General features: G+C 34.0%; 4 protein-coding genes across 5 annotated transcripts; 1 reads left to right on the top strand and 3 right to left on the bottom strand.

Moving 5' to 3' along the window:
- LOC110702369 (putative pre-16S rRNA nuclease) lies at window positions 1-2,035 on the top strand. Its single transcript, XM_021880073.1, has 7 exons — window positions 1-304; window positions 490-646; window positions 792-849; window positions 970-1,038; window positions 1,119-1,214; window positions 1,382-1,471; window positions 1,760-2,035. Exons 2-7 carry the CDS (start codon window positions 495-497, stop codon window positions 1,829-1,831), a joined length of 537 nt encoding a protein of 178 aa, XP_021735765.1. The 5' UTR covers window positions 1-304; window positions 490-494; the 3' UTR covers window positions 1,832-2,035.
- A 3,059-nt stretch (window positions 2,036-5,094) lies between these two features.
- Window positions 5,095-11,015, bottom strand: LOC110702439 (AT-hook motif nuclear-localized protein 5-like). The gene is made up of 5 exons (XM_021880145.1): window positions 9,970-11,015; window positions 8,769-8,836; window positions 7,807-7,938; window positions 6,370-6,531; window positions 5,095-5,696 (listed from the first exon to the last, which is right to left on the bottom strand). The coding sequence occupies exons 1-5, from the start codon at window positions 10,430-10,432 to the stop codon at window positions 5,487-5,489; spliced, it is 1,035 nt and encodes a 344-aa protein (XP_021735837.1). The 5' UTR covers window positions 10,433-11,015; the 3' UTR covers window positions 5,095-5,486.
- Window positions 11,016-16,046: 5,031 nt separating this feature from the next.
- LOC110702438 (centromere-associated protein E-like) lies at window positions 16,047-16,984 on the bottom strand. Its single transcript, XM_021880143.1, has one exon. The coding sequence runs from the start codon at window positions 16,870-16,872 to the stop codon at window positions 16,369-16,371; it is 504 nt and encodes a 167-aa protein (XP_021735835.1). The 5' UTR covers window positions 16,873-16,984; the 3' UTR covers window positions 16,047-16,368.
- LOC110702437 lies at window positions 16,876-21,401 on the bottom strand. 2 transcript variants are annotated; one of them, XM_021880141.1, is made up of 5 exons: window positions 20,073-21,401; window positions 19,225-19,338; window positions 18,535-18,591; window positions 18,162-18,401; window positions 16,876-17,416 (listed from the first exon to the last, which is right to left on the bottom strand). In XM_021880141.1, the coding sequence occupies exons 1-5, from the start codon at window positions 20,152-20,154 to the stop codon at window positions 16,899-16,901; spliced, it is 1,011 nt and encodes a 336-aa protein (XP_021735833.1). In that variant the 5' UTR covers window positions 20,155-21,401; the 3' UTR covers window positions 16,876-16,898. The 2 variants fall into 2 exon arrangements, with proteins under 2 accessions (XP_021735833.1, XP_021735834.1); XM_021880142.1 differs by having other exon boundaries at window positions 19,552-20,208.
- Between the last annotated feature and the right edge of the window lie 6,021 nt (window positions 21,402-27,422).

The raw sequence follows: 27,422 nt of genomic DNA, 5'->3' as shown, positions 1-27,422 counted from the left end.
ATATAGACAAGATTATCAATATCTTTGGAGTCATTTGGTGATAAAAGTGTATTTTCTTGGTAGATAATATGTGTTTTTTTGTTTTTTAAACCAAAATAATGACGTATGTTATTTGAGCTATCAGCTATGCAATACTATCACGAAAAAAATAAAATGACTAACAAATACGTAGTATAAAAATTTGATTTTGGAGGTTAACTATTTTGATTTGGCAACCCTTTGAAATACTACTAGTATACAAGTACTCTATACTCAGTAATTCAAACTTTTCCAGAAATTGTACTCAATCAACCCGACCAACTAGGTAAATGAATCGAATCATTGTCTTATATTCTTTCATTGATTAATCAACTCCTTTCGAATTTGTTTTAGTTTTTGCATTGGGGGGCTCAAATAAAGCTGTGCATACCAAGTGTTCGACAAAATGCCCCAGTGAACTTTTTTTTGCCATTGGTACTGATTCATATTACTTGTTAATTGGGGTTGCAGTGATTATGAGGTATATAAAGCCACTGACCTTGTTTCAAGATTTAGCAAAGACGACGAATGCACTCGAAAGAGGTCGATTATTGGGATTGGATGTTGGTGATAAGTATGTTGGACTTGCTGTTTCAGACCCAGATAACAAAATTGCTAAACCTTTAAGGTTGATTTTTGCACTCTTTGCATTGCCAAAGGAAAATGCTAATTTGAAATTATTTCTGTTCTGCAGCACTTTGACAGTAATTTAGTCAGATACTTGTTTTTGCTGTACTTTTGTTATGAAATTTCACTTGAATATGTTCATGCAGTGTTTTACTCAGAAAGAAGTTCAATATTGAAATGATGGCTGCCGATTTCACAAGTTTGGTAATGAATGCCATGCCTTGATAATGTGTTTGATTATGTTACGACAAAAGTCAGGATTTTGTACGTACAATGGGTTCAAGTTATTAGTTATTCTAACAGGTCTTTTCTTCTTGCTTGTAGATTTCGGAGTTTTCTCTATCAGGCTTTGTTGTTGGTTTCCCTTTTGATAGACAGCGGCCGAGTCCAGATGTATGTTCTTCCCCAGATGATTGTGGTGTGTGTGACTAGTTAACTCTTGTTGTTTGATGCTTTTCCACTTTGTTGATCAGGGTGCACAAGTGAAAATATTCGTAGATGATCTGTGCAAAACTGGTAAACTAGAAGGTGTGAAATATACATATTGGATTGAGTCTTATACATCAAAGGTAACTAATAGCCAATTTAGAAGCTTTCTCAGTAGAAGTCCTAACTCGAACATGTGTAAATTACTCTTTTATACATATTGAAGGATGATCGAAGCCAAAATGCTAATGCGAAGTATATGGGTGGATAACTTTCTTGATCAGATTGATGATTTTCTTTTGGTTTTCAGAATGTCGACTTATTAATGCAGCCATTAACATTACATCCAGTGGAACTGAAAACTATGCTCGACAAATTTGCCGCTGTAGGAATTTTGCAGGTAAGAGTTGTAATGTTGCTTATAACATCAATCTTATTCTCATGAGCAAATCACATATCCAAATACTCGAGGCTGCTGCTGATATTAATCTCTGATGTCGAGTCAATTGCCATTAGAAAATTTTATACTGTTTTATAATTAATCAAAAAACTGTATTGCTTAGTTATCCCATCACTGCTATTCATTTTTTTTTAGTTGTGTAACCTATGTATTGAAATATTCATCAAATCATCAGTATACCCTTTAATTCTCGCAAACGATTTCAGATAATTTATATTCTTGTGACAGGGGTACCTGGACTATGTCAACCGGTGTGGACTGAGACCTGATGTAGAAGATCACTCTGCTATTGTATGCTGATATGCTCTCAAACTGCTCTACATTTGCATTGAGATGTGTGATGTGTTTCATGTTTAGCTCTTGGACTTCTCACTGCATTGTGTTTAAATTCTGTGAACATCTTTACTCCAATGATCTTAAGCCTAACATTGCTATGCTACAAATGGCCATTTTCTGTGCAGCAATTCAATCTATAATGTTAATTGCTTTCTTTTTTCTTGTCAATGATACATCTGCCTCAGACCTCGATAGTTAAAATCTTAAGTATGACATCTGAAAGATGTAGAGCCGCAGTAGAGGTACATTCTGGACTTTTTTTTATCCTGAAGTAACCAGTCTTCTGCCCTATCTTCCCTTATTGAAGTATATGTGTTCGGGGGCAATATGTCTGTTATACACCCGGGATATTCCATCTCAAAATTTTACTGGTAAGGTAGTTGTACACTTGTACCTCTGTTTTAGATGTCTCTGCAAAAACAAGTTTCTGGAAATGGTTTGATTGAAGGAGCCTGAATAGAAAAATAAACTTTTAATATATAACAAGAACCAATAAAAATCTCAACATTAAGCTTTGTCAATAGGGTTTTAGAAATGGTGAATAATTCTTAGCTTTTAGATATCCTTCTAGTTGTGCACTTGTAAATCATAATTACATACTTCAATATAGGGGTGGTAATTTAAATCAGTGATTCGGGTGTTGGTTAGATTTCGGGTTGTGCTGAAAACTATTAGAGGGCCAATTTTTTTAAAAAAAATTAAAGCACCAGGATTTGGGCCATGGGCCTCCCACCAGCAACCAGTGGCTCTGCCCCTGCTTATTTATATATGCACGTACATTTCACTATAGGGTTTTTGTTGAGCATCATAAAAAATGGCTGATTGGGGTAATTTACCTATTGATCTCGCCACTAAAATTGCTGAACACTTTACATTCTTTGAAGAGATTGACATACTTGGACTCGTTTGCTCTCAATGGAGCGTAGCCGCCAAACAAATGAAGTTTTGAGCCAACACTACACCATCAACAACACTATCTAGGGTACCATGGCTTATGCTTCCCGAGACTGATGAAACCTCGAACCAACGTAGCTTTTACAGCCTTTATAACAGCAAAGTCTACCGTCTTAGTCTTCCGCTGTCGAACGTCAACGAGAGAAGGTTGTTATTCTTATCCTTTTCACTGTGAAAAGGGTAAGAATAATCTTAGCCTCCTGAACCCCTTGTCCGGTATCATAATAGACCTTCCTGTAGTTAAGGTCTGGGACAAAGAGCAATGCGGCTATAATTATCCCCTTCATGATAAATACTGCATTAAGAAATTCAGCTTGTCAAGCAATCCATCTACCACTTCGGACTTCACAATCGCGCTGATTTTAACCAAGCCTTATGTGTACTTTAGGGGTATAGAAATCATCTCTTTCTGGAGGTACGGCGATGATGAATGGACTCCGCTTGAATGGACTCCGCCTGTAGGATGTCATTACTTTCCTGGGTGTTTATTTAAGAATTGCCAAATTCTATGGCTTTGATAATGCTAATGGAAGTATATGTAATTATGAATTCGACGAATTAGGTCATCGGAATGAGCGATTGATCTTATCCCAAAGTGATACTAGAGACTTGAGCCAAGGGTATTACAAATTACCCGGTTCATCATTTCTATACTGCACTCTTAGAAAATGTACAGTTTACTACTTGGTTGAATCAAATGATCGCTTGTTGCTTATTTGTTGGCATAAAAGATTGGGAGAAAGAATCTATCACACCACATCATTCGACGTATTTGAGATAGATGTTGGTGCTGGGGAGCTCCAGAAAGTACACAACTTGGAGGATGAATCGATTTTCGTGGGTAGGAAAACCTAACTCAATCTATTTTGCTGATGATTGTCCTTTAGGCTATGAAAACTTTAAGGACAAGGATATGGGTTTTTACTCTTTAGATGATAAGCGCGTTGAGTCTTATTATCATGGTTCATCAGATTGTAGAGTATTTGCTCCATTAATGTGGCTTGAGGTACCAACCCTGTGATGATTTCGTATAGTTTTATGCAACTATTGTTGTTACTTTGCACCAATTTTAGGTTCATGGTTATGATGTTTTTATCACTTTACTCGTATTATTATAGTGATTTTCCCAATTGGAACGTCTATTGTTAAGTAAATTTTGTTCTATCTATAATACAAGTGTTTTTTTTTAATAAGATTGAACGTCTAATTTGATTATATTTTTTTGATTTATCGGTGTTAGAACTTGTTTGTGTGCATTCTAATGTAGTAATGTACAACAAATATTGTTAAGTTGAACTCCCTTTCCATAAGCTAATGTAGTAATGTGCGTATCAAGAAGCATAGAGCTGCAAAAAACACTGCTCGGACCTCCTCAAAGCAGATCAAATGCCGAACTGCTGGTTTTGTATTACTCTGCCGAACCTATGATTGGAATAATAATAATAATAATAATAATAATAATAATAATAATAATAATAATAATAATAATAATAATAATAATAATAATAATAATAATAATAATAATAATAATAATAATAATAATAATAGTAGTAGTAGTAGTAGTAGTGCTAATCGTTATATTTTACTCTGTAAAATAAATTTGAAAAAAACAAAATCAACTGGTCAATTGGACTTGCAAAGTCGTGTGTCGTACAAGTGTACAACTAACCCAATCTATTTCATATTTTTAACTTTTTATAATTCAAGTACTAATCTTGTTTTTTAAGTGTTACGGTGTGATCAAACACGTATGTCAAGATATAACTTTGACCATCATATGTTTAAAGAAATAAGTTAGTCGTACATTGTAACACTTATAATAGAGGCCAATTTAGGTAATTTTGGAGTATATTAGTATGTGTATTGTTTCCTTTTAAAGGAAAAGGTGTGGCTCCTGACTATGTTCAATTTATTATTGCATATGCTTCTGGAATATCTTTTGATTCTTGGTTAAATGATCCAAAATATTGTTAGCATCATGTTGATTCACTCTTAAAATGTTTACCAGGATAATACTTGTATTGAGTTTTGATGAAAAATATTTTGATAAATTTATCTTATGACCATACCAGGATAATACTTGGTAGGGTTAAAGATGAGGAGCTTACGTTTAAAACAATGATCTTCTTTCAGAATGCAGAAGGCCCGAGTATATAATAGAAATTGTAGTCTATATAGAATACCATCCTCATTACCTTCTAAAGTGTAGTATCATAAACATTAGAAACTCAAAAAAAAAAAAAAAAAAAGAAACGATAATCAAGAATTCAAGAGACACAAACAATCACAAATGAGGAAGATAACATTAAAAATAATTTTATCAGAAACTAAGAATGGTCAACTAGAGAGTTACAACAGAATCTGAAGCACTCAAACACTCATCATAAACTCTTCTTAGCTGTAAAATACACCTACCAATGCTGCTACCTAAACTGGGTTATCTCAAATTTGGCTACCCCAAAATCAGCCAATATATGATTCTGAACTCAGGGCTTCAAGACCGTAAGCTTCGTCACAAAGGTCAGGAAACGTCTGTTATCTTTTTCACCCTACTCCGTAAGGAACTGATGATCCGGAAGCTCATGCATCTAAAAGGCTTTAAATACACAACACAATGTATTTACAAATCGCCCAAACTAGTAACATGATATGTATTTTATCAGTGTCATCCACTCGCCAAGTCAATGTCAGTGTTGGGATTCTTTAGATCTATCCCTTTAGAACCAGGCCATGAGCCAGGAACATTTTGGCTAGAAGAAGCATTATTAATCTGTGCTGATGATTTATCACTTAAAAGTTGTTCAGAGCTCTTATCATCCATTGAATCCGACTCCTTGCCCTTCGGATTCCCATAAACAAAACTGCACACTACAACCTGATAAAAACAATGATAAGCTTACATCATGGTAAAAACAATCTACTTGCTCCCACAACTAACCGCACCTTGCATTCCACCAAAAAAGAAAAAGAAAAAGAAAAAAAAACAGTAAAGAAAACCTTTTGTTTCCCTAATGAACAAGAGTTTAGACTCTTAATACCCAAAGTTAGAACTTTGTTAGAGCTTTCACTGCATAAATTACTCGCATTTCTGTGATGACAACAACAATGGATTTACAGTGTCTTTACAAAATATATCAGAGATAACTCAAAATGAAGGTGTACCATAGCTACAAAACTAGGCGTAGCTAAATAAAAAGGTGAAAATAAGCCAGGAGTGTTCAACACTGGGTTGGAACTTCAAAGGGAAATTGGAAGGAAAAGGAAATGTAAAAAACGAGAATTTACATACCAATTACAAAAATGACTGGTTTTAGAATGGGTGAACGGCTAAAGTCAAGTACCTCTATCAAAGTCAAATCTATATACTATCACAACTTCACAAGTGAAGCTAATGATGGTCCTGCTTCTAGCTTCATAATAATTCATCAAAAGGGATGCTAGCATGCTACCCAATCAGCCTCATTTCTAAATTTGGAATTGGGAGTACCAGATATGATCAAAGTGCATCAAACAGTAAATGTGTATCTGCATTCTAATATTAATAATACCTGAACTGCCTTTGAAGCAACAAGCCTTCCTCCAACTGCACCACCAATCACATGCCCATCAGGACTTGAAAGAGAAACATTAACACCTCCAGTACGATTACGCGACCCACCAGTTTCAGCAACCAAGTATGAACCAGATAAGCATAGTATCTCAAAACGGCCCTACATATATCAAAGAAAATGACTCAGCTCAGAAACTCTTACAACAGAGCAATCACAGCAATTACTGTCATTTAATAGCTAGTAGACCAGACTGATGCTAAATAAATGAAAACGTGATCGATTGACTAAGGTTCAAATAACCAAGAGATCAATTGTCTAAGGTTCAACACATGGAATTGAAATCTCAGGATTTCATTAATTAAAACACCGAAAAGCAAAATCAATACACCCAGTCTATTTTCCTTCAAAAAAAAAAAAGAAAAAGAAATATCATTCAGCCTATCACTAGATACCATAACATGAAAAAATCATAGAGGGAACAGGGAAGTTTTGGCCGATATTTGACAGATTATCTGAATTAAAATTAAAATAATTTTTTTCTAATCGGCACAGAAATTACATCAGATATGAAATTAAGCATCTAACTATCTCAATACACTTAGAAAAACAACAGATGAATAAAACTTCCACCTTGAAGGTCAGAAAGTGGTACTCGCACAGTAATCAACGATTTATGTTAATGCATGACTGCAGGTCTGCAGAAGTATACAAACTACAATTGATTTTCTTAAGATTGCTAAGATTCACAATACAATCACTAACTACAATGTTTCAAGTCTCCAACACTCCCAACATAAATGATGCAAAACTTTCACTGTGAGCACAGAAAATGTAAAGCAGGATAAGCCAGATACAGAACCAACTTCTTTTTCAGGTTTGGGATTTTGATAATATCTTTAGTTTGTATCCTCTTTTCAGTACGGAAGGGATAAGAGCCAAATCAGGTAAAGAAACCATCAGACAGATATGACTCAGATAAGGTGTAACTAGTTACGAAGCATACACAAAGGCCTTACTCTATTGATATTGAGGAAAGAAAAGTCCTGAAAATTTAGTTCCAATAAGCTATAAAAACGCCTACAAAAACTATAGTAAGACTAAAAAAGTTTAGATAAGTACTAACAAGTAAACTTCAGGCAATAGAGACTAAGTATCATTTAAAGGAAAACATATCAAAAAAGATATAAAAAACCTCCACTACAATTGCTTCTGACAAGGAGAAGAATACATTAGAGCAGTATGATAAAGAATTGGACAACAGAACACTAAGAAAGAGATAATGACAAAGAGAGTGAATAATGTACAAAGAACAAGCAACGAGTACAACATGTTCAGATAATCTAGTTTGTGGCTAATCAAAAGTGAGATGAACTACTTACAAATCAAATACAGGTTCAAAATTCTAAACAATCTATTCACCTACAAAATAAATACCTCAAATGAGACAGTCCCAGTTGCCGATCCAGGCTGACGTAATGTGACAGCAGAAACACCACCACTGCCTGACATAATACATAGAGCTCTTGGCCGCTGCTGTGAAAATGAGAGTATTTTAGAGGCAACATCCTGCAGACCACAACCATCAGTAGATTAATACATAAGCAATGACTACTTAGTAGCAGAATTCAATATTTACAGAGCAGACAGAATTCTAGCCCAAAGAAAAAGTGTTAAGTGTGTAACTTTCTATTCACTTCAAGGCAGCTACTGAATTTATGAGGACACTGTATTGCACATACACTAGTTCATTTAAGATCTGTAATCTCTAACTCCTCCATGGCCCAAGCATTCGTGTACTAGATTCTCCTTATTAACAAACTAAGAATCATATAGCTATTCAAGGAAGAGGCATGACAAACTCTATCCAAGGATCTAAATACCGAGACTGTTAAGAACAAATGAATAAGCAATCAAGCATTCAAACACTTCCTACACCTAGTGCTCCCTCCATCCCAAAACAAACTTCCACAACACAAAATTTGGTGTCCTGATTGAAAATGGAATGAATACACTTCCTTTTTCTTACTATTTTTCTTTATATATATATACACTTCCCAATATCTTCTTTTACATTCAACAACTATAAATAAAACCCATGTTTAAGTCAAAAATGAAGCTGTTATAGAGAAGAAGTATTCAATAATGTATCTATGAAGAAGTTTTGTCTTTGTATTAGCACTTTAAGCCTAATCTGTCTTTGGGAAAGATTCTCACACAAAACCAATGAAAAATCTCAAGGTAGCAGAATATATTTTTCTGCACTTGAAGACTTCCAACTTTCCAAGTACAGCTTAGATATAAACCAGCCAAGTTAACAGAACACAATAGCTCATTATACATCAACTAAGAACAATATAAGCAAGGTCACATAGTAACTTTTAAGCTTTTTAGCATACCTCTCCGGGTGCAACATGAATGACATGCGGCATAAATGCAATGCCTGCTGAATTATTCATCCAATCACCTGAAATAAGTTATCATGCAATGTCAATGTAAGTTCACAATGGAGAGTACCATCACGAAATCAATAACATTAATACTCCTCCATTATAAATAAATAAATAAAAAGACGGATGAAAATTAATGACTAGTTACGCAGTTCATTTTTAAAGTAGGTAAGAACTTAGGGAAGAATATACATGCTGGATAGTTTACACTATCTATCATGCAAATTTAGATAACAATAGTTAGCAGAAAAAAAGGGTGAACTTAACACATAATTTGATGTTTCGTATGGCAGCAGCCCCAAAGGCTGTCTTTACCACTTCAAATTTCTTGTCTACTCTACGCTATATTTCTTAAATTTCCATAGATAAGAAAATAATAGAACGCTAGGCTACAGGAAGATAGTAAACAATACTATGAAGTACTGTCAGAAATCCAGAATTTGAAGTAGAACATAGAGTTAGAGTGGCATAGAAGCAAACAAAGAACAGCAAGTTCAATCTGTGAGATGAACAGCATACCAACTGAAAACATTATCGAGATATTGGCGTCTGATTAAAAACTTCCAACCCTGAATCAGGATATTTCAAGCAAGTTCAAAACTTTCGAAGAATTCGAGTTACAAAGTAGCTATGAACAGGATATCATTAATCATTCAACAGAAAATGTCGGATATGTTTGTGAATGAGATTGAGAATGATGAAAAGGTAAGAAAAGACAGGTGGATAATTCTTATCAAGAAAGACTCCAATTAAGCTCTCCACAACATGTTAATGATAGAAACAACTAAACTTGTAAGAGTAAGAAATCTCGCAACAATTATTCCACAGCGCAAAACAAAACTATATATGCTTGGCTTCATTCTAAGCTATAGCACTTTGATCCTGAGCACAAATACAAGATCACCAAATTCATATTGATGAGAAACCTTTCACCATCAATTTCATAGCATTCTCTTAAACAACAAGCTCATAGAGTCTCATGATGGTCCAAATGATAATATAACAATGCAAGGGATATTTGACATGCAATAAACAATCAAAGGCCATAATTAACAAAATAAACTCTTAACCCACTATGATCATTCTTCAAAAACAACAAAAAGAAAGCAGATCAAAAACAAGCAAACCGAGGTAAAACAATTAAGCTTACCAACAGAAGCCAATCTCTGCTTCCTCCCAGACCCAGGAGGTCTTCCTCTCTTCTTCCTTTCCGCAAGGGCACTCGAATTCGGGGTAGACGGGGAGAGCCCCAACGCCATGGTACCAGACACCGATGCCGCCCCGGGACCAGAACCATCTGGCCCATATTTCCTAGGCCTTCCTCTCTTCTTCTTTGTAGGCTCACTCAATGAACCCCCAATTGAAGCCACAGTAATAGTGAACCCTTGAGGCACATTGGGTTGGGATCCTTCTACATTGAATCCAGGACCCACAGAATTATTAGCCCTAACAATTTGCTGAGATGAAATATTAGGGTTTGAAGAGGGTCTAAACCCTGAAGATGGTGTGTTCAATCCAGGTTGCCCTGCACCTGACCCAACTGAACCAGGAATTGCTCTATGCATATAATATGGTGCTGAACCTTGCAACGCCATACCTTCTCTCCCATCCATACATTTACCTCACCCAATTATTCACAAAAATCACTTCTAAATTAACCCAAAAAATTCAAATTTCTCAATTAAACCAAGATTTAAACTTACACAGATGCTCAAACAGCAAGAAAGACTGAAACCTTTAAGGGTTTAAGATCCAGAATTAGGGTTTTAAACCCTTCCTGATGAAGAAAAAACCTCAATTACTCCCAAAAGGCAATAATTAGAGCTTACCCATAAGTTGAAACACTCAAAAATCTGGCAAACTGGGTAAAATTAGGGTTTTGATGGCAAATTAAGAAGCCCCAGATCTTAAAGATTGAATTTTGAAACTTCCCGAGTGTTTTTTAGTCACTGAACAGCAGCAGATTTCTTCCAAACCCCAGAAAATTTGAAATCTCGCCTACCCCTCTTCAATAAAAAAAAAACTACTTAAGAAGCAGCAAAAAAGAAAAAAGAAAAGATAGAAAAATCATATGAAAAAAATAAGATAAGAAAAAAAAAAAAAGAAAACCCTAGATTTGAATTAGGAAAGAAAAAAAAATGGCAGTAGTAGTAGTTTGAGAGGGAGGAGAGTGAAAGTGAGTTCAGAGAAAGAGGAGAGAGAGTGTGAGTGTTTGTTTCAAAGAAAAAAGAAAATAAAATATAAAAATTAAAATATATAGAGATTTGAGCTTTTTGAATTAAAGGTGATTTTTTGTTTTTTGGGTTAATATTATATGGGTTTGAGGCAAGTTTATAACTTTATCATTATCGGTAAAATGGTAACAAAATGGTAAATATTTGTGATATTGGACTAGAGAGGGTTTATATCTATATGATAGATTTATATACTACGTATTAGTTGATCAAATCTTAACTCATAAGATTTATTTACTTTCTTGTTATGTTACCTTTATTTATATATAGTTGATTTTAATCAACTGATAAGTCTTAATATTAGATTCTTAAGATTATAGATTTATGATTTTTGGTTCAAGCATATTAGGTATAAGGTATGGGTTTAGAATGACCAAAATCCATATCTTATGTTTGTTTCCATAAATTTCATTTTCCAAACCCATACCTTAAACCCCTAAGGTATGGGTTTTTAAAACCCAAGGGGGAGGTGGGTATGGCTCATACCCATACCTTTAGGTTTAACATTAAAGAAAAACTATCATTCCTAGATAAAAACCAAACATATGAAATCAAGTATCAAGTTTCAACCTCATACCACCTTGGTTTCATTCCTCATTCCAAACTCATACCATTGTTTGAACCAAACGCCCCCTTAAAGTTATCAACCTATTACCTGGTTAAAAATATAAAAAAATTAAAAAAAAAAAAAAAAACACTTTAAGGGGTGATGGAACACACACACAATGATCGAGTCCGACCAAGTCTAGGAGAACGTGGTACTTAGATGTGAACAGGCTATGGATTCTAAATTTCAATTTAATATATGCTCCTTCTTATGTGGATTGTCCATTTCCTTTCTTTGATTATATAAACCTATTTTCCCTAGAATTTGATCAAACATAACATATTGAACATACTTTTTTCTTCCTTACGAAAATTATCTGTGTTTAGGCAAATATTTTGAGTTTCATTTCAAGTTATTGAGTGCAAAGAAATATCAAAACTGAATTGTTGAAAATTATATCTTAGAATAATGGGTCATTAGAATATTAGGACACTATTGGCATATATATGTCTAGTTCATCACAACATCAAAATAAGTTCATTTTATTTTGCTTATTTTCATGAAAAAATAATCAATAGATATATTAGATGGCTATGTGAGTAATAATTGCCAAAAAAAAAAATCAAATCAAATTTTATTTTTTTTTAAATAAACAAAGTACGGACATGTTCTCATTGACTTAAATCAGTTGAGCTGAACTGACTTATTAGAGCTGAATTGAACTTATTAGAGTTGAACTGAACTGAACTGAAATAAATATTTTATAAGAGAAGGAAATTAGGAACTGAACTGAACTGAAAATAATCGTATGAGAATATGCCCTACGACTATTAAGAAACTTGGATGTGTATGATAGGGTATTAATGTAATTTAATTTAATTTTGTAAATAAAAATTAAAAACAAGTTTATATGACTATTAAAAGCAAGTACATTAATAACTACCCTAAAGAAGAAGAAAAAAATCCCCAAAATTTCAAATAAATAAAAAAAAAAAAAAAAAAAAAAAAAAAAAAAAAAAGTAGATGTAAAATGAGAGTTGAGGAAGGACAGAGTGAGCTACTTAAAATAACTCAAAGTTACCAAAATAGTGATACATTTAACTGACTTTTTGCAATTGAATGCAAAAGTACACATCTCTTCTTACTTCTCTGAGTTTGGTAAGAGAGAGAAACTAATAGTATTGGTGGAAGATTGGTAGTAGTGGTGGTCCTTGATAGAGAGTGCAAACAACAACTACAACAACAATGTCATTCAAACATTGGGTTTGCATTTTTTTTATTTATTAAATTAAATTAAATTAATTGTATTAAAAAGATAGAAAAGTTTAAAAAACGAATTAAAGGATGTGATGTCACATTGTCACCTTAAGAGTCCAGTTCAAACTTTGTCGCTTTACTATGTAAGTTCTATGGTTTGGTTTTTAATTTTTTTCAAGGAGAATTAGGAGTTCTTAAATTAACTTTTGAAAAGAAAAAATTCTTACTTTTCAGCTATTCTTTTGTAATTATATACTCATAATGTATAAATTTTTATTTTTTTTATTTTATATTTTTAAATTTTTTTTTTTTTTATGTTTTCATAGGTTGGATTTTAATTTTTCTTCCAAGACTTTTACAATTTTTTAAGTATTATTGAATGTTTATTTGTTTTTAAGAATCTAATATATATATATATATATAAAGGGGAGTTTTTTCCCGAGTTTTTAGAGAGCTACATAAGATCTAATTTTCTTAGCGCGCCATGTAGGATTATAAATCTTAGCAATAGCCAATTAAATAGGGGGTATTAAATACCGCCAACAACTTTTATCAAAATCGCCAACATTTAAGGTGAATGGACACCAATACCCTTACTATACCCCCACCCCATCTTCCTCTTTCTCTTTTATTTTTTTTCTCTCTCATCACAATACCACATCCAAACCACCATCAACCTCAAATAGAGGTTGTACATCAGAGGTGAAGAGAAGTGGTGGCCGGACGTGGAAGGACAACAACGGTGAGGATTGGAGGTGATGAACCGGCATCACGGTGGTCAAAATTGAAAAACCAGTTCGTCACTTTGCTCAGTTCTTGTTTTTTAATAATCTCCGGCGCTCACCATGGTCAATCGGCGTGCAAAATCGGTCACCCGAGACGGTAACTGGTTTTGGCTGTCGGTCTACCGTGGTCAATCGGCACCCAAAACCGGTCACCCGGGACGGTAACCAGTTTCCAGCGTCGGTTACCATGGTCAACCGACGCTGGAAACCGGTTACCGTTCTGGGTGACCGGTTTTGGGCGTCGGTTGTGCTGGTCGCCAAATTTAAAAGAAAATCACCACCCTCCCGCCGACGTGGGAAGGTGGTGGGTTGTTTATCCGATGGCTGATGATTGTTGTTGGTCCGATGGTTGATGATTGTTGTTGGTTCTTTCAGGATTTCGGCCTCAAAAACAATTTGGTGCCTTGGTGCAGTGGTTGTAGTGGTATGGGCGGTGGTCGTGGTGGCGTGAGTGGTGGGTGGCAATGGTGGTTGCTTTTGTGGTGGTTGAGTTTGAGTTTGAGGCTTGATTGATGCCTTAGGAGAAAGAAAGCAAAGTGAGGATGAGTAAGGGTAATTTTGTCCATTCTTCACTTTTGTTGGCAATTTGATAAAAAAAAGCTGGCGGTATTTAGCAATCCACATTAAATAAGAGATTATTAATTGCTTTTAGAATTAAATAATTCAAATGTCACGTAAGCAAAATTGGCGAATAAGATTTTTAAGTTTAAAATAATTAAATATTATCTTTTAATATTAGAAATTTTATCTAAATATATAACCAATTTTAGCTCATAAATACAAAAAAAAAAAAAAAAAACCGTGCATCGCACGGGCTTCATCTAGTTAAATGTATATATGAGAGGTTATATGTGAGGTAACAATTGGTATGATTATTAGAATATTAGTATTTATATTATTCAAGATTTGCCTATTAGTTCATGTATCTTTTTTGTTATATGTCAATTATCCTATAATGAGAACATAATCAATATGAGTCTTATACAAGTATTCAAGTTAGATTCTTTTTAAGTAGGATCAAAATTAGTTAATATCGAGTATATACACTAATTTCAAAGATAAAAAATTCATTAAATGTGATATCCTTAGATTTGTATTTAATTAGGTGAACTTTTTAAATATGATTTTTTTCATAATTATTTTAATCACAAGTTTACGATGTGTAGCGAAAATAAAAGAATAAAATAAAATAAAAAAAGTTAGATTTTGATCTAGGTCAATCATATTTGATTGTATATAAAATAAGAAAATGTTTGTTTACATAAGTTGAACTAAGCATAGCCAAAGTATGCAAATTTTTTTTTTTTTTTTTTTAAGATGACATGAATTATTTTAATGGGTTAAAACCTCAAATGGAGCAAAATGGCGTGTGTGAATAATGCAAAAGTCAAACCATGACATTTTAAAAAAACGGAGCCGAGTACCTTCATTGCTTCGCATGGTTATTTCTTAGGCCTTTTTTATTCTCCTTATTTCCATTCATATGAAAAATAAACTTAACATAAACATTAATAAGTTAAGGAAAAATAAGTTCGGATAAGTTGTAATAAATTAAAAGGGTTTTTTCAAGTTCAATTAACAAAATATGTCTTCCATCTATGTTAGTGCTCTATCGTATCAAACACAATTATAAGAGTAAATTATTCAAATCGTCTTAACATATATTTGAATATTTTTTAGTTTTCAGTTATCAACTTTATATAATTTATACTTATTACTAATTATAAATATTACTGATCAAATTACACGTTGGTTAATATACTAGTCAAAATGCATCACTTTATAGAAAGTTAAAATAACATATGGGGTATAAAATTTAGGAAATTTTATTTTTAATATTTAAATTTGGAGAGAGCAATGAAGTGGACATTCCTTATTGGGCCAGAATCTATTAAACCTTGTCTTGTATTGCCTAAGACAAATCCAAGTGGAGTACTTCTCAGTTTAGGCAAGCAAAGTGCTGAAATCCTACATTTGTTGCAGTTAGGTATGTATGTATTTTATTTTTATGTTCATATTCATATCACCAGAATATTTCTATTCATAATATTGGCTTGAGTCCGATTTTGATGCAAGTGATCTCTATTGACTTTATTGTCAAGACAAACATTTAAAAAATATCAAATGTACAATAAAATCCGCTTCAAAGTTACTTTAAAATGAACAAAAGTTATCCTAGAATGAATGAAAATTGCCTAGTATATACATAGTAGAAATTATCCTCATATAAACAAATTTTTTTAAGCTTTATGGATAAAAATTACCCTAGATTAACAAAAGTTACCCTAAATTCAAAAAAATTACTTCGATGATACTGTACATTGGATGTATACAAAAGTTTTTGATGGACGCTAACTTTCATATATGCTCATGAAAGAATTGCTTTATGAAATTAAAACAATTGGATCATAATGTATGCAACTAACCTAAGTGTTACATTTCATTCATAGTTAAATAGGCCTTAACCACAAATCCGCAACTGTTAATGAGAATACAAGTGCAGTGCTCATCTTATACAGGCAGCAAATCCTTGTCCCAAAAAAAAAAAAAAAAAAAAAAAAGAAATACAGGCAGCAAATCTTTGCAACTGATATAAACATTAGAAGCAGTCAGGCATAATTTAGCTATATCCAGAGTGTACTTTCCAGCTTTCCGCTTTCGGGGGACAAGTGGACAACCATGTACAAGTAACAAACCACTACTATGTCTATACATCAAGAAAAAGTCTACAGCAATCCAGGCGTCACTTGTTTGAAACTTAGACATGTAGATTTGATGTTGTCGATTTGTGCATTCAACTCTTCGATCTTTAGGTTTTCTATAACATTCTGCTCTTCCAACTTTTCAATATCATGTTCAAGTTTAGCCTGCTCGATTGTTTTCAGCTCCAAAGCATTAGAAATCTCTTCTGCTTTCACTTTACTTTCTCTAAGTTCATCCTCGAGTTTCTTGAGCTCATCCTTACTTGTCATCACTTTCACAATTTCATCGAGTCTCTGATGCAGCCATTTGACATCAAAATTCAGACTCTCGGCATCCCTTAGGATGGAGTAGAATCCCTTAACATCATCAAATTTCATATCAGCAAGATGGGTGTCGTAGAGCTTCTGCACAACCTTACAGATACCCTCTAAACAGAGAGTCTTGAAAAGTTCTGATTGCAATGTACACGCTTTAGTGATATCCCCATACTTGTTGAATATAGCTTGCATGATATGAGATGAGTCCATTGAAATGGCAGTTGTTCCGGTTGCTTTTAGACAGTCATTTTCATGTCGTGAAGCAATGGACTGACTGTCACCGCCTTCAAGTTGCCTGTTAGTTTGTTCGCCCCCAAAGGTTGAGCAAATTTTGTTTGAAGATTGAAATCCTTGGTTACTTTGACCTTGACCTTGTCCTTGTCCTTGTCCTGGACATTCATTTTCGTGTTGTGAGAAATGGACTCACTTTGACCTTCTTCAGGCTGTGGGTCCATTGATTGTCCTCCTGAGGTGAAGCCAATTCTGTTGGAAGATCTAAGTCCATGGTCAATTACAACAGAATCTTTGGTGATAATCCCTTGCTTATTGGTTGTAACCGAGAGTATACGAGACGAGTCCCTTAACATGGCAGTCAGGCTGTCTCCTAGTAGTTGTGGACATATATTTTCATGTTCAGAAACAATCAGCTGACTTGGACCTTTTTCAGGCTGCGCTTCCATGGGTTGCTCTCCATTTATGCCAATTTCAGGAGATCCAAGCCTGTTGTCATTTTCATTTGTATCAGATATCTCATCTGCAAAATTTTGAAGCTAAGATCGGTTGTGATGCTGAAACTTAAATCAATCAGTGATAAGACAATATCTGCTGCACTTGATTGAGAGGGGAAACAAGGGTTGATATTAAGAGAATATGTGATTAATATGTTTATCAGTGTCTTCAACAAAAATATCTTATTACTTGAGATTTGCATGAAAGTTAAGTAATAATCATTGACTTGGCATCACAGTGGATTAAATCAAATGGGTGATGAACTACATGTGCTCATCTTTAATCTTGAAGTAAGAGGTGGTAGTTGCATTTCAATTCAAAAGTCTAATGCAAACTTCTAAGGGCTATTCAAAATTATTAATTTGTATTCAAGATCAAAGAAAATTGACCTATCTTGGAAATCTGTTAAAAATATTCTCCAAAATAAAACTAAAAAATTCTATAGGGGCCTAGAAAAAAGGCTTTAGTAATGTTGATTGGCCATACTCATGAGCCAACCCTGAGTCCCTGATGGCCTTGGCCTCCCTATTTAGCAAGGTAAGATTTCGTATATCCAAACCTCCTTTAAGGTTTAACACGCTGTATGCAACAGCCTGCTCAAAGGAATCAGAAATTCTGTATCAACAGGCCATCTTTTCTGTATTCCTCTCGTCCACTAAAAGGTTTTAACTCTATATCTTTTGTCCAGTTTATCAGTAGCATAAAAACAGGAGTTTTAATTTAACATGACAACATAAAGTTTTTGATGTTACCAAAGAACATTGGCATACCTTTTACTATGGCTCTACTGATGAACGCACTATTATCATTCAATAGCTCATTGAGATTTGATTGAAGGCCAGAATTTTCGGCTGAGGATTCAATTTCAATGATATCAACAGAAGGACACCTCTTCAATGTTTCATCTTCGGATATTATCTTTATGCAAGAACCTCCCATGAAACTGCTATCATCTAAGTTGAAGATTTTGGCACTATCCTGAGACTTCAGCTCCTGCTTCTGTGACAATGCTGTGGAAAAAGAGACAGGTAATCAGGTATTGATAATAACTTCATGCATAATAAAGTAAATTTTTTTACTATTGAACTTGATAATTATAGTGTCAGACAAAAACATTAAGCAGCTCATTTTGAAGTCCCTCACCCCGTGTGATTGGTCTAGTAGACGTTTCCCCTGTGTGGAGAGACATATCCAATTGAGCTGCAAAATTACACAATAAATTACTGCATCACCTCAAAGTCCTCAATGTATAGAAACAAGTTGCTAGCTTTTAATATAGTGAATACTGCTAAATTAATTACTACGTAAATGGCATATTAAACAAGTCCGCTAATATAGGAAAAACTTGGCAGCCTTAAGTCCTTAACCCAACATACAGGGGAAAAAAATGTTTATCTGATACAAACAGTTCAAAAGCACAAATTTTTCTGTGTGGAAATGAGACTTTCTACTCATCCTTCACAATAGAGAGAATATACGAGTTTCAAGACTTTTAACCAAAAAAATATCCGTAGTATATATAATGTGCATAATGTTTTGTAAGTGAGTATCAAAACGCAAAAGAAGATTAGATTAAGACGAGGATATCTCAGTTTAAGAGATACCGGCCTCCTTGTGTTCAATTCCAATCTCAAATCACCTTCTTCACCTCAGCTTTACAAACATATTTCCATATGATTATAATATCAAAACTTTAATTTATGTTGGGAGAAAGATAACTCAATGTTCCTAGTGCCATACAAGATAACATAATGTAGACCCTGTGTGCTGTGGTGAAACAAGCGCTGCATCATTAAAATTAGAACACAAGGTTAGTAAGGTATGGGATGATACCTCTCATCTTCTGCCATTTACCGGTACCACGTGAGCAGCTACCACCACGTTTGATCGATAGCATCTTCGATGACTTGGTGGCTGCATCATCTTGATGCATGGATTCACCCTCATCTTTGCCAAATTCCAAGCAGCAACATTCACAAAAAGTAACAAAGTTTCACCATTAAACACAAATCACAAGGAAAATAAACAAATCTTCAAGACACTAAACACAATATTAAACACAAAACAACTCTACAACATACAAGAAATACAATATTAAAACTAATTTTCAAAGCTTAAACTCATTACAATACAAAAGAACAAGTTGATAAAAACTGTTACCCTTTAATTTCTGCCTTTTCTTAGTGCTAATTGGAGTGCTGTCGCAACGACTAATCGGTAGCATCTTCAGCCAATCAATGTTCTGCTGGTATTCTAATAGTTTATCTTCGTGATAAGCGAAAATTGTTTATCTAATGACATTTTTGTGAATAAATCAACAAAACATTTCAGTCAGCATGACATTTTCAATGTTGACTTATTTACGAAAATGTCGTATTAACTGGAATGTTTTGTTAATTTATTTAAAATATCAGTAGATAAACTTTTGTTAAACACAAAGATCAACTGGGGCTTCCTGTTAATCTCTTACTAACCCACAAAATCTAACATTTATTTCTTACATTTAGAGTTATATACACAACTTAATACAAGTATCATATATTCATACTTCGTATTCCATACAAAAAAAAAAAAAAAAAAAAAAAAAAAAAAAATTGTATATCAAAATATTAAAGATGAACCCTTTCAAAAAAAATGTTGAAGACTGTAAAACAAAATAACACATAATTCCAGTAGCATACCTCCGGCATGATCCTCCGGTGGTGAAAGATTCGGGCCCCCGGGAAAGGCCCGACTATGGGATCGATCAGTGTGGACAGACATTTAGTGTTCAACAATGTTTACTCGATATTTATTATTTTTTTTCGAGAAATTCTCTTTGGTGAACTCCAATTTTTTTGTTTTCCAGGTGGTAAACGTTCTTAAATTTTATTATTAATGGTAAACCTAGAATTTTGATTACCATTGATAAGTGTTATTTTAATAAAAATCCTAAACTATGGTTAGTTAGTTTTTTTTAATGATTAAATAATTATAAAAGTAATTTTTTTTAAAAAAAAAAAAAAAAAAAAAACCAAACCCCTCCCCTACCCAACCTAGCTAGCCACCAGTAGGCGGCAACCCCTCTAATCCCCTGCCGGCGGCCATTCCTCTGCCGGAGACACCCGACCTCCCCCACCGCCGACGACTCCCGACCTCCCCATCCTTGTCCAGCGACGCCTAACCTCCCCCGCCCCACCTTCTCTCTTTCTCCCATCTTGATATCTCCTCCGCCCTACCTTCTCTCTTCCTTCCCCTCCCCGATTCCGACCACTAACTCCCTTCCCCTTCCTAATTCTGGCCACCCTTTCCCTTCTCCTCCCATTTCTTGCCACCCCCTCCCTTTTCCTCCCCGATTTCAACTACCACCAACCCCAGCACCAGCCCGCAACACCATCGAAATTAGCGCTTCTACTGCTATTCCTCTTCTATTCGCAAACACACCACCCACAAACGATGCCCGCAAATTCCTCATTGGTTGTGATTGTGGCTGTGAATAGGGGTGCTTTGCGAATTGCGGTTGAGATTGGTGGGAATTGTGGTTGCGATTGGTGGTATTGGGCTGCGATTTTGTTGCGGCTGTGAAAATGATTAGGGGTTTGGTGGGTAGCAGCAGCAGTTGGTGGTTTTGTTGTTGGAGATGCAGAGTGGAGCGCTGGTGGTTGGAGGAGTGGTGCATTGGTGGTGTATTTGGGATTTCAATAGGTGGTTTAGGGGAAGGGGAGGGGCTGGGCGGTCGGGCTTTGGGTCAGGAGTGTACCGCCGGCACCGAGTAAATCCTCTGGCCGCCGACGGGGGTAATGGGTGGTGGTGTGGTTGCTGTCGGTGAGGGGAGGGTTTTTTTTTATTATAAAAAATATTTCTAAAATAAATGTTTAAAAAAAAAAGCTAACTATGGTTAAATATTTAGTTAAAATTTATCATTAGTGTTATATTTGACTTAGTATAAAATTTTAGGTTTATCATTGATAATAAAATTTAAGAATGTTTACCACTTGGAAAATTAAAAAGTTGGAGTTCACCAAAGAGAATTTCCCTTTTTTTTTATAGAAATTATAAAGAAAAACTAAAATTGAAGGGAAAATGAGAAATTGAGAACAACACAAAGAATTCCAGAAAATGGTGAAGGTTTTTAGAGTTTTAAGCTTAACATAGAAAGCGTACAGTGCACTAGGACAGACCAATAATTACCATTGTAATTTATTACCACTAGGCCTCTAGTCCTTTACTTTTTGGAAAATTTACACTTTGGTGTCCCAACGTTTAGGTAAATTCCACTTTGGTGACCCATGGTTTCAATATTCCCACTTTAGTGTCCAGTCATTAGATAATGGTTCAATATTAGTGCCTAATAGTTAATGGTGTTAAATTCTCCGTTAACTAAAAAAGAAAAAAAAAACTTCAAGCTGTATAATTAATTAGTTATATTAGGGTCTAGTTTTCCCCCAAAACCATTTTACCTCATCTCTCTCAAAATTTCCCTCTAACTTCTACGCCTCTAGGGTTCTACACTTCTACTCAACTCCATAATTCATCACAAACTAAGTATCTCCTCTAATCAAATAAAATCTGTCTCATTCATTGGTAAAGATAATGCCGAAATCGTAAAACTCAATCCAAGCAAAGTAACAAACAAGCAATTGCGGTGCAAATGAAGGTAATATTTGTTAAATTATAAAATAAAGTAGATTTAAGGTTGGTATCTCTTAGTGGAATTTGTCATAATTTATCAATTACATACACAACTGTTCATATCATCATGAATTTGTATGGGAACTTCAATTTGTGAGTTTAAAATTATATTTATATGTGTACAGTAAACAAAATTTAATGGTTTTGAAGTGATCGATATTAGTGGAAAAATCAAAGTAAAATGTAATCTATGGCATTAATATCAATGTCATCCGTTGATGTTTAGTTTTTTTATGCATGATAACATGCTTGATTATTGAATATGATTGTATATTGTCTAGGATCATAATTTGTTTATTTAATACTCTGCTTTGTACATTGCAACAGCATAAACTTTTGTGTCGTTATTACGAGAAATGTTTTATCATACAAGGAGTGGATCCCGATAAATATTCAGTTGTGGATTTGCTTATTGATGTTTGGATACAAGCAGCTAGCCAAATTGGGCATGATCCTAAGTCTCCAAAAGTTATTTTTAAACAAGGGATTGACAATTATTCGACAATAGATTGTGATAAAAATTTGATGATGGTGTTTAGCTTGTGTGAAAATAAAGAAGAAATTAATCTGATTATAGAGGAGAGTGAGTCATCTTCATTATATACTTTGAAGGAGCAAGAAGGGCTTATGAGGAATGGAAGAAAATACATGATAATGAGAAGATTGTTGAGGAGGTGTTGTGGCCTAAAAATGGTTATATGCATGAGGCGGAAGTTTCTGAGATTCCTATAGAGCTACTATGGCCTACTGAACAAGAGCTTACATGGTTTGCTAAAGATACTGAGGTTGATAGTAGTGGGGTTCAAAGTGAGCCTATGTCATTAGTAGTTGAAGATCATGTTCCCATCTTAGAAGCTCCAACTCTGATAGCCCCTAAAAAAAGACATTGTATCGATATCAAAAAACCTGTACCAACTCACACACCTAATAAACACCATATTTTAAGTAAACAAAAGAGAGGCAAAAGGTTTTTTAAGGATGATGGAAGTATAATTGTACGATCTCATAGCGATGTGGTTGATTTGGGCGGATATTCATTAGTTAGTACCGGGGATGAGTGGGATTCAGAGTGTGAGGATGAACCCCAATCTAGCGAGTATGAGGGAAATGAGGAAGATATACATTTAGATGATACGAGTGATGATGGTTGGGATGAGGAGAAGTCTTATGTAAGTAATAGTGAAGGAGAAACAGATAATATTCCTAAGTTTACAAAGAATGGAAAGTGGTTTTCTTTGAAAGATGACAGTACCATAAAACTTGAAGTGGGCCAAATGTTTGAGAATAAGGCTAAGTTTCTAAGTGTACTTCAGTCTTATGCAATACAAGAGGGATTTTGTCTTGAAAAAAAAAAAGAAGCACTAAGGTCAAATTTTGGGCCACTTGTAAGAAAATTGTTTCTGATATGATCTTGAGGATAATAAAATAGGAAACAAGATTAAGGGTTCATGTCCATGGAGAGTATATGCAAGTTTATTGGCTGATGGTATTACATTCCAAATCAAGACCTTTCGATCTGAGCACACTTGTGTGAGGCTTGATAAGAACCCTACAATAAAATCTCCTTGGATTGTTGAATCTCTAAAGGATGATTTTAGGGCCAACCCTGAAATCACGGTCAAGGGAATGAAAGAATTGATTATACAAAGACATGGGATTAGGTGTAAGAATAGTCAATTATATAGAGCAAGGAGCATATTAAAGGATATGATGGATGGGTCTCATCAGGAGTCTTATGCTAGGTTAACCACTTACATACAAATGATCATAGAGAGTGTCGTGCAATTTGTGGGATTACATGGAGAACGCCAGAAGTGCCTTCTGCAAATCCTATGTTCAAGAAAATTTTCATTAGTTTTGACGCTCTTTATAATGGGTTTCTTAGTGGTTGTAGACCTTTCATAGGTGTAGATGGTACACACTTGCGGGGTAGATATGGGGGCTCTCTACTGGTTGTTGCATCTTTAGATGGTGACAATGGGATTCTTCCCATTGCATATGCGGTGGTGGATAAAGAAACTAAAGAGAATTGGTCCTTCTTTTTTATCATTTAAAGAGAATGGCGGATGAGGAAACTAGAAAGACATGGGTGATCATGAGTGACAGACAAAAGGTAACAACCTATAATATTTTTATCAATACTTTTTATTATTTTTTTTTCTTAACGTTTTTGCATCACTTACATATGATGTTAGGGGTTAGACATTGCGTTGGATGAACAATTGCCTGAAGTATCAAGGAGGGTTTGTGCAAGGAATTTGTACGCCAATTTTAAGCAGCAATGGCCAAGAGATTTAATGAAGAACTACTTTTGGGTAGCCACAAAAGCACACTCTCCATATGTATTCCTTAAGGCAATGGCACAAATAAAAAAGAATAATACAAATGCTTATAATTATTTGAATGACTTACCTTTGGAATTATGGACTAGACATAACTCAAGCCTCAAGGTATCAAATTTATTAAACTCAAGTATTTTTTTTAATTGTTTTAATTTCTATATTTTTATCATTTTCATCCAAATTCCATGAACATAACCCATTCTTATAAATATAGGTTCCAGAATTGACTAACAATTTTGTCGAGTCTCTTAACGGAAAAATTAGAGAATTGAGAAGCCAACCTATTTTGACAATGCTTGAGGGACTTAGAAGACGATGTATGAAGAAATTGGAAAAAAAAAAGGTTTGCACTGAAATAGGATGGCAAATTGTGCCCTAGAGTAAAGAAGATGGTAGATTCGGCTTGGGGTGATGGATATTTTTGTAAACCAACTGCTTCCGGCTATGGAGTATTTGAAGTCAAAGATATGCATGTTTACTTTTGTGTGGATTTGAATAAGTGGACTTGTATGTGTCAGGCATGGCAAAATGTGGGAATCCCTTGCAAACATGCTGCATCTGCTATCAGGTATCTAAGGAAGGAGATTACTGATTTTGTGCATCCTTGTTACTCTAAGGAAGCCTATTTAAGGACTTACAAAGGTTTCATACACCCAATTCCAGACATAAATATGTGGCCAGAAGATGATCAACCACGACTTACTCATCCCGAGTTGACTAGGAGAGCTGGGAGACCTAAAACTCAGAGGCACAAAGAAAAAGGTGAGACTCCTAATATGAAAAGGTCCACAGTTGTTCGATGTAGCATTTGCAAGTGTCTTGGACACAATAAAAGAGGTTGTCAAGGAGGAGAAACTAAAAAAAAAAAAAGTCGAGCAAGCTAAACAACAGTGGGAATCAGACGAGAACCTGAACAAATCAAGATCTTACAACAGTTGTATCGTCGCAATACACAAAGTTCCTCACTGAACAGTAGTATTCTAGTTTTTTTAAAAAAATTATTAATATTACTTTTTGGGCATGTAGTCATGAAATTTTTTGGGTTACAAACAATGATGTTGAAAGTGCAGTACATTGACTTTTTAATTAATTTATGCATGACTAAGGATATATTTTTGTTTTATTAGCTGTAATCTTAGTTTCATGGCCTCTTAGTTTCATGAGGAGAAAAAAGTTCCACTACTATTGGTTCATGTACATATATATGGACATCTTTTATATATATATATATAATGGTCTGATTACGATTTTATGATAATATGTGGCTTTATTGCTTTAGTTTAATAAAAAAAAAATAATGATATTTTTCAAAAAAAAAAAAAATTAATGGAGAATTTAACACCGTTAACTATTAGGCATTAATATTGAACAATTATCTAATGACAGGACACTAAAGTGGGAATATTGAAACCATGGGTCACCAAAGTGGAATTTACTTAAACGTTGGGACACCAAAGAGTAAATTTTCCTTACTTTTTTGTGCAATTCATTATACATGCAAAACTTTGATTATTACGGAATACGGAATTGTAACATTTTGAAGGGTACCAAATTTTAAGCGATTATTTTGAATTTGTTATGTTAAAATATTAGGAAATTTGATACACATTCACTCTGTGTTTTCCACATAGACAACCATTCATTGAAATTTTGATAGTGGACCCTGCTTTTGTAGAGGGAAATTTAGCGCTCACTTATAGTGAAAAATTTTGGCACTGAAAATTTATAAAAATATAAATAGTTGCTTCTTAGTTAACTACTAGTATTAACGAAAATTGAAGTTGAAAATATTTCCAAAGCACTCCAAATTGGAGGCAGGCAATGGTCATCTTCTTATTTTACCGATAGTCCCTTTTGGCCAATTTTAAGTCCTAAAATAACAGTTCTATTTGCCTTTTTAAGTACCTTTAAGATCAATTCTTTTTCTAAAATTTCCTCAAATTATAATAATATTTGTGCAAATTTAACTTTTCCATGTAAATTTTGCTTTTCCATGTACTTTTATTACTTTATCTCTCTACCTTTTTACATTCCCTATGTAAATTTACCTTTTCAATGTACTTTTACTACTTTATTTATATTTATTAATTTCCGTGAAAATTATCCATAAGAGACTATCAATAAGGGACGGAGAGAGTATATTTTACATGGCTAGATAGAGGAATTTATTTTCATTCAGTTCTGCAAATTGATTTAGTTGATGAACTAAGGCTTTGCAAATCAAGGTAAATGGTGATGGCAAGATATTCTTTTAGCTTAATTAAATCCAAGCTTAATTAAATTGATTTAGTTGATGGACGGAGAGTGTAGTAAGTACCCTTATGGTGGATTTCAAAAAAAAAAAAAAAAAGTACCCTTATGGTGGACTTTAGTTCAAGTTCACTTGTGTAGTAACCGCTCAATGGTGGGTTTTGTTTAAGTTCAGTTGTCTAGTAAATGCCCCTATGGTAGGTTTTGTTCAAGTTCAATTGTTGAGTTTATCATAGTACAAGTTGTTTCGCGAGTATAGTTTTGTGTGAGATAAAAAAAAAAGATTAATATTTCGATTACAAACAAATAATCAGATGAGAATTTTCTTGTTACAACAAATCAATAGACCCAACTAATAAATGAAAGAGAATAACAAAAATATACAATTTGCGGAAAAGAAGTTTTATTCAATTCAATTGTCATGAATTTATTTATTTATTTATTTATTTTTTTATGCGCGCATAAATACCGTATAACTTTTTATTTATGTATCAATATTGTTATTAAAAAATAATAATCAGATGACAAGGAAAAAGAATTTACAACTATCGGGATAAAAATTTTCTACGTCCACAAAACACTATTAATACTTGTTTCTTTTGGGTGTTTTTTTTAACAACTCTTATTGTTAAGAGTATTTAGATTACTCGTAAAGATTAAGGTAGGTGATAGCCGTGTAGGTTATAACTTTGATGGCAGCCATGCCAGCCAAGTTTTTTCTTAAACACTTTACCGTCACAACAAACCACAACGATCATCAATCAGGTT

Source organism: Chenopodium quinoa, unplaced genomic scaffold (assembly GCF_001683475.1).
Source record: "Chenopodium quinoa cultivar QQ74 unplaced genomic scaffold, ASM168347v1, whole genome shotgun sequence".
NCBI classification, from domain to species: domain Eukaryota; kingdom Viridiplantae; phylum Streptophyta; class Magnoliopsida; order Caryophyllales; family Amaranthaceae; genus Chenopodium; species Chenopodium quinoa.
Note: the sequence above shows the minus strand (reverse complement) of the source record. Positions and strands in the feature narration are given on the sequence as shown.

Coding starts and splice junctions, on each gene's coding strand:
- LOC110702438 (XM_021880143.1), bottom strand. CDS start 16,872: ATGGACTCATCTCATATCATGCAAGCTATATTCAACAAGTATGGGGAT.
- LOC110702439 (XM_021880145.1), bottom strand. CDS start 10,432: ATGGATGGGAGAGAAGGTATGGCGTTGCAAGGTTCAGCACCATATTAT. Junction 8,837..9,969: donor GCAGAGATTGGCTTCTGTTG/GTAAGCTTAATT, acceptor AACTTATTTCAG/GTGATTGGATGAATAATTCA. Junction 5,697..6,369: donor TTGCTTCAAAGGCAGTTCAG/GTATTATTAATA, acceptor TGTTTTTATCAG/GTTGTAGTGTGCAGTTTTGT.
- LOC110702369 (XM_021880073.1), top strand. CDS start 495: ATGAGGTATATAAAGCCACTGACCTTGTTTCAAGATTTAGCAAAGACG. Junction 850..969: donor CTGCCGATTTCACAAGTTTG/GTAATGAATGCC, acceptor TCTTGCTTGTAG/ATTTCGGAGTTTTCTCTATC. Junction 1,472..1,759: donor CCGCTGTAGGAATTTTGCAG/GTAAGAGTTGTA, acceptor TTCTTGTGACAG/GGGTACCTGGACTATGTCAA.
- LOC110702437 (XM_021880141.1), bottom strand. CDS start 20,154: ATGTCTGTCCACACTGATCGATCCCATAGTCGGGCCTTTCCCGGGGGC. Junction 19,339..20,072: donor ACCGGAGGATCATGCCGGAG/GTATGCTACTGG, acceptor AATTTGGCAAAG/ATGAGGGTGAATCCATGCAT. Junction 18,592..19,224: donor TAAATGGCAGAAGATGAGAG/GTATCATCCCAT, acceptor GTAATTTTGCAG/CTCAATTGGATATGTCTCTC.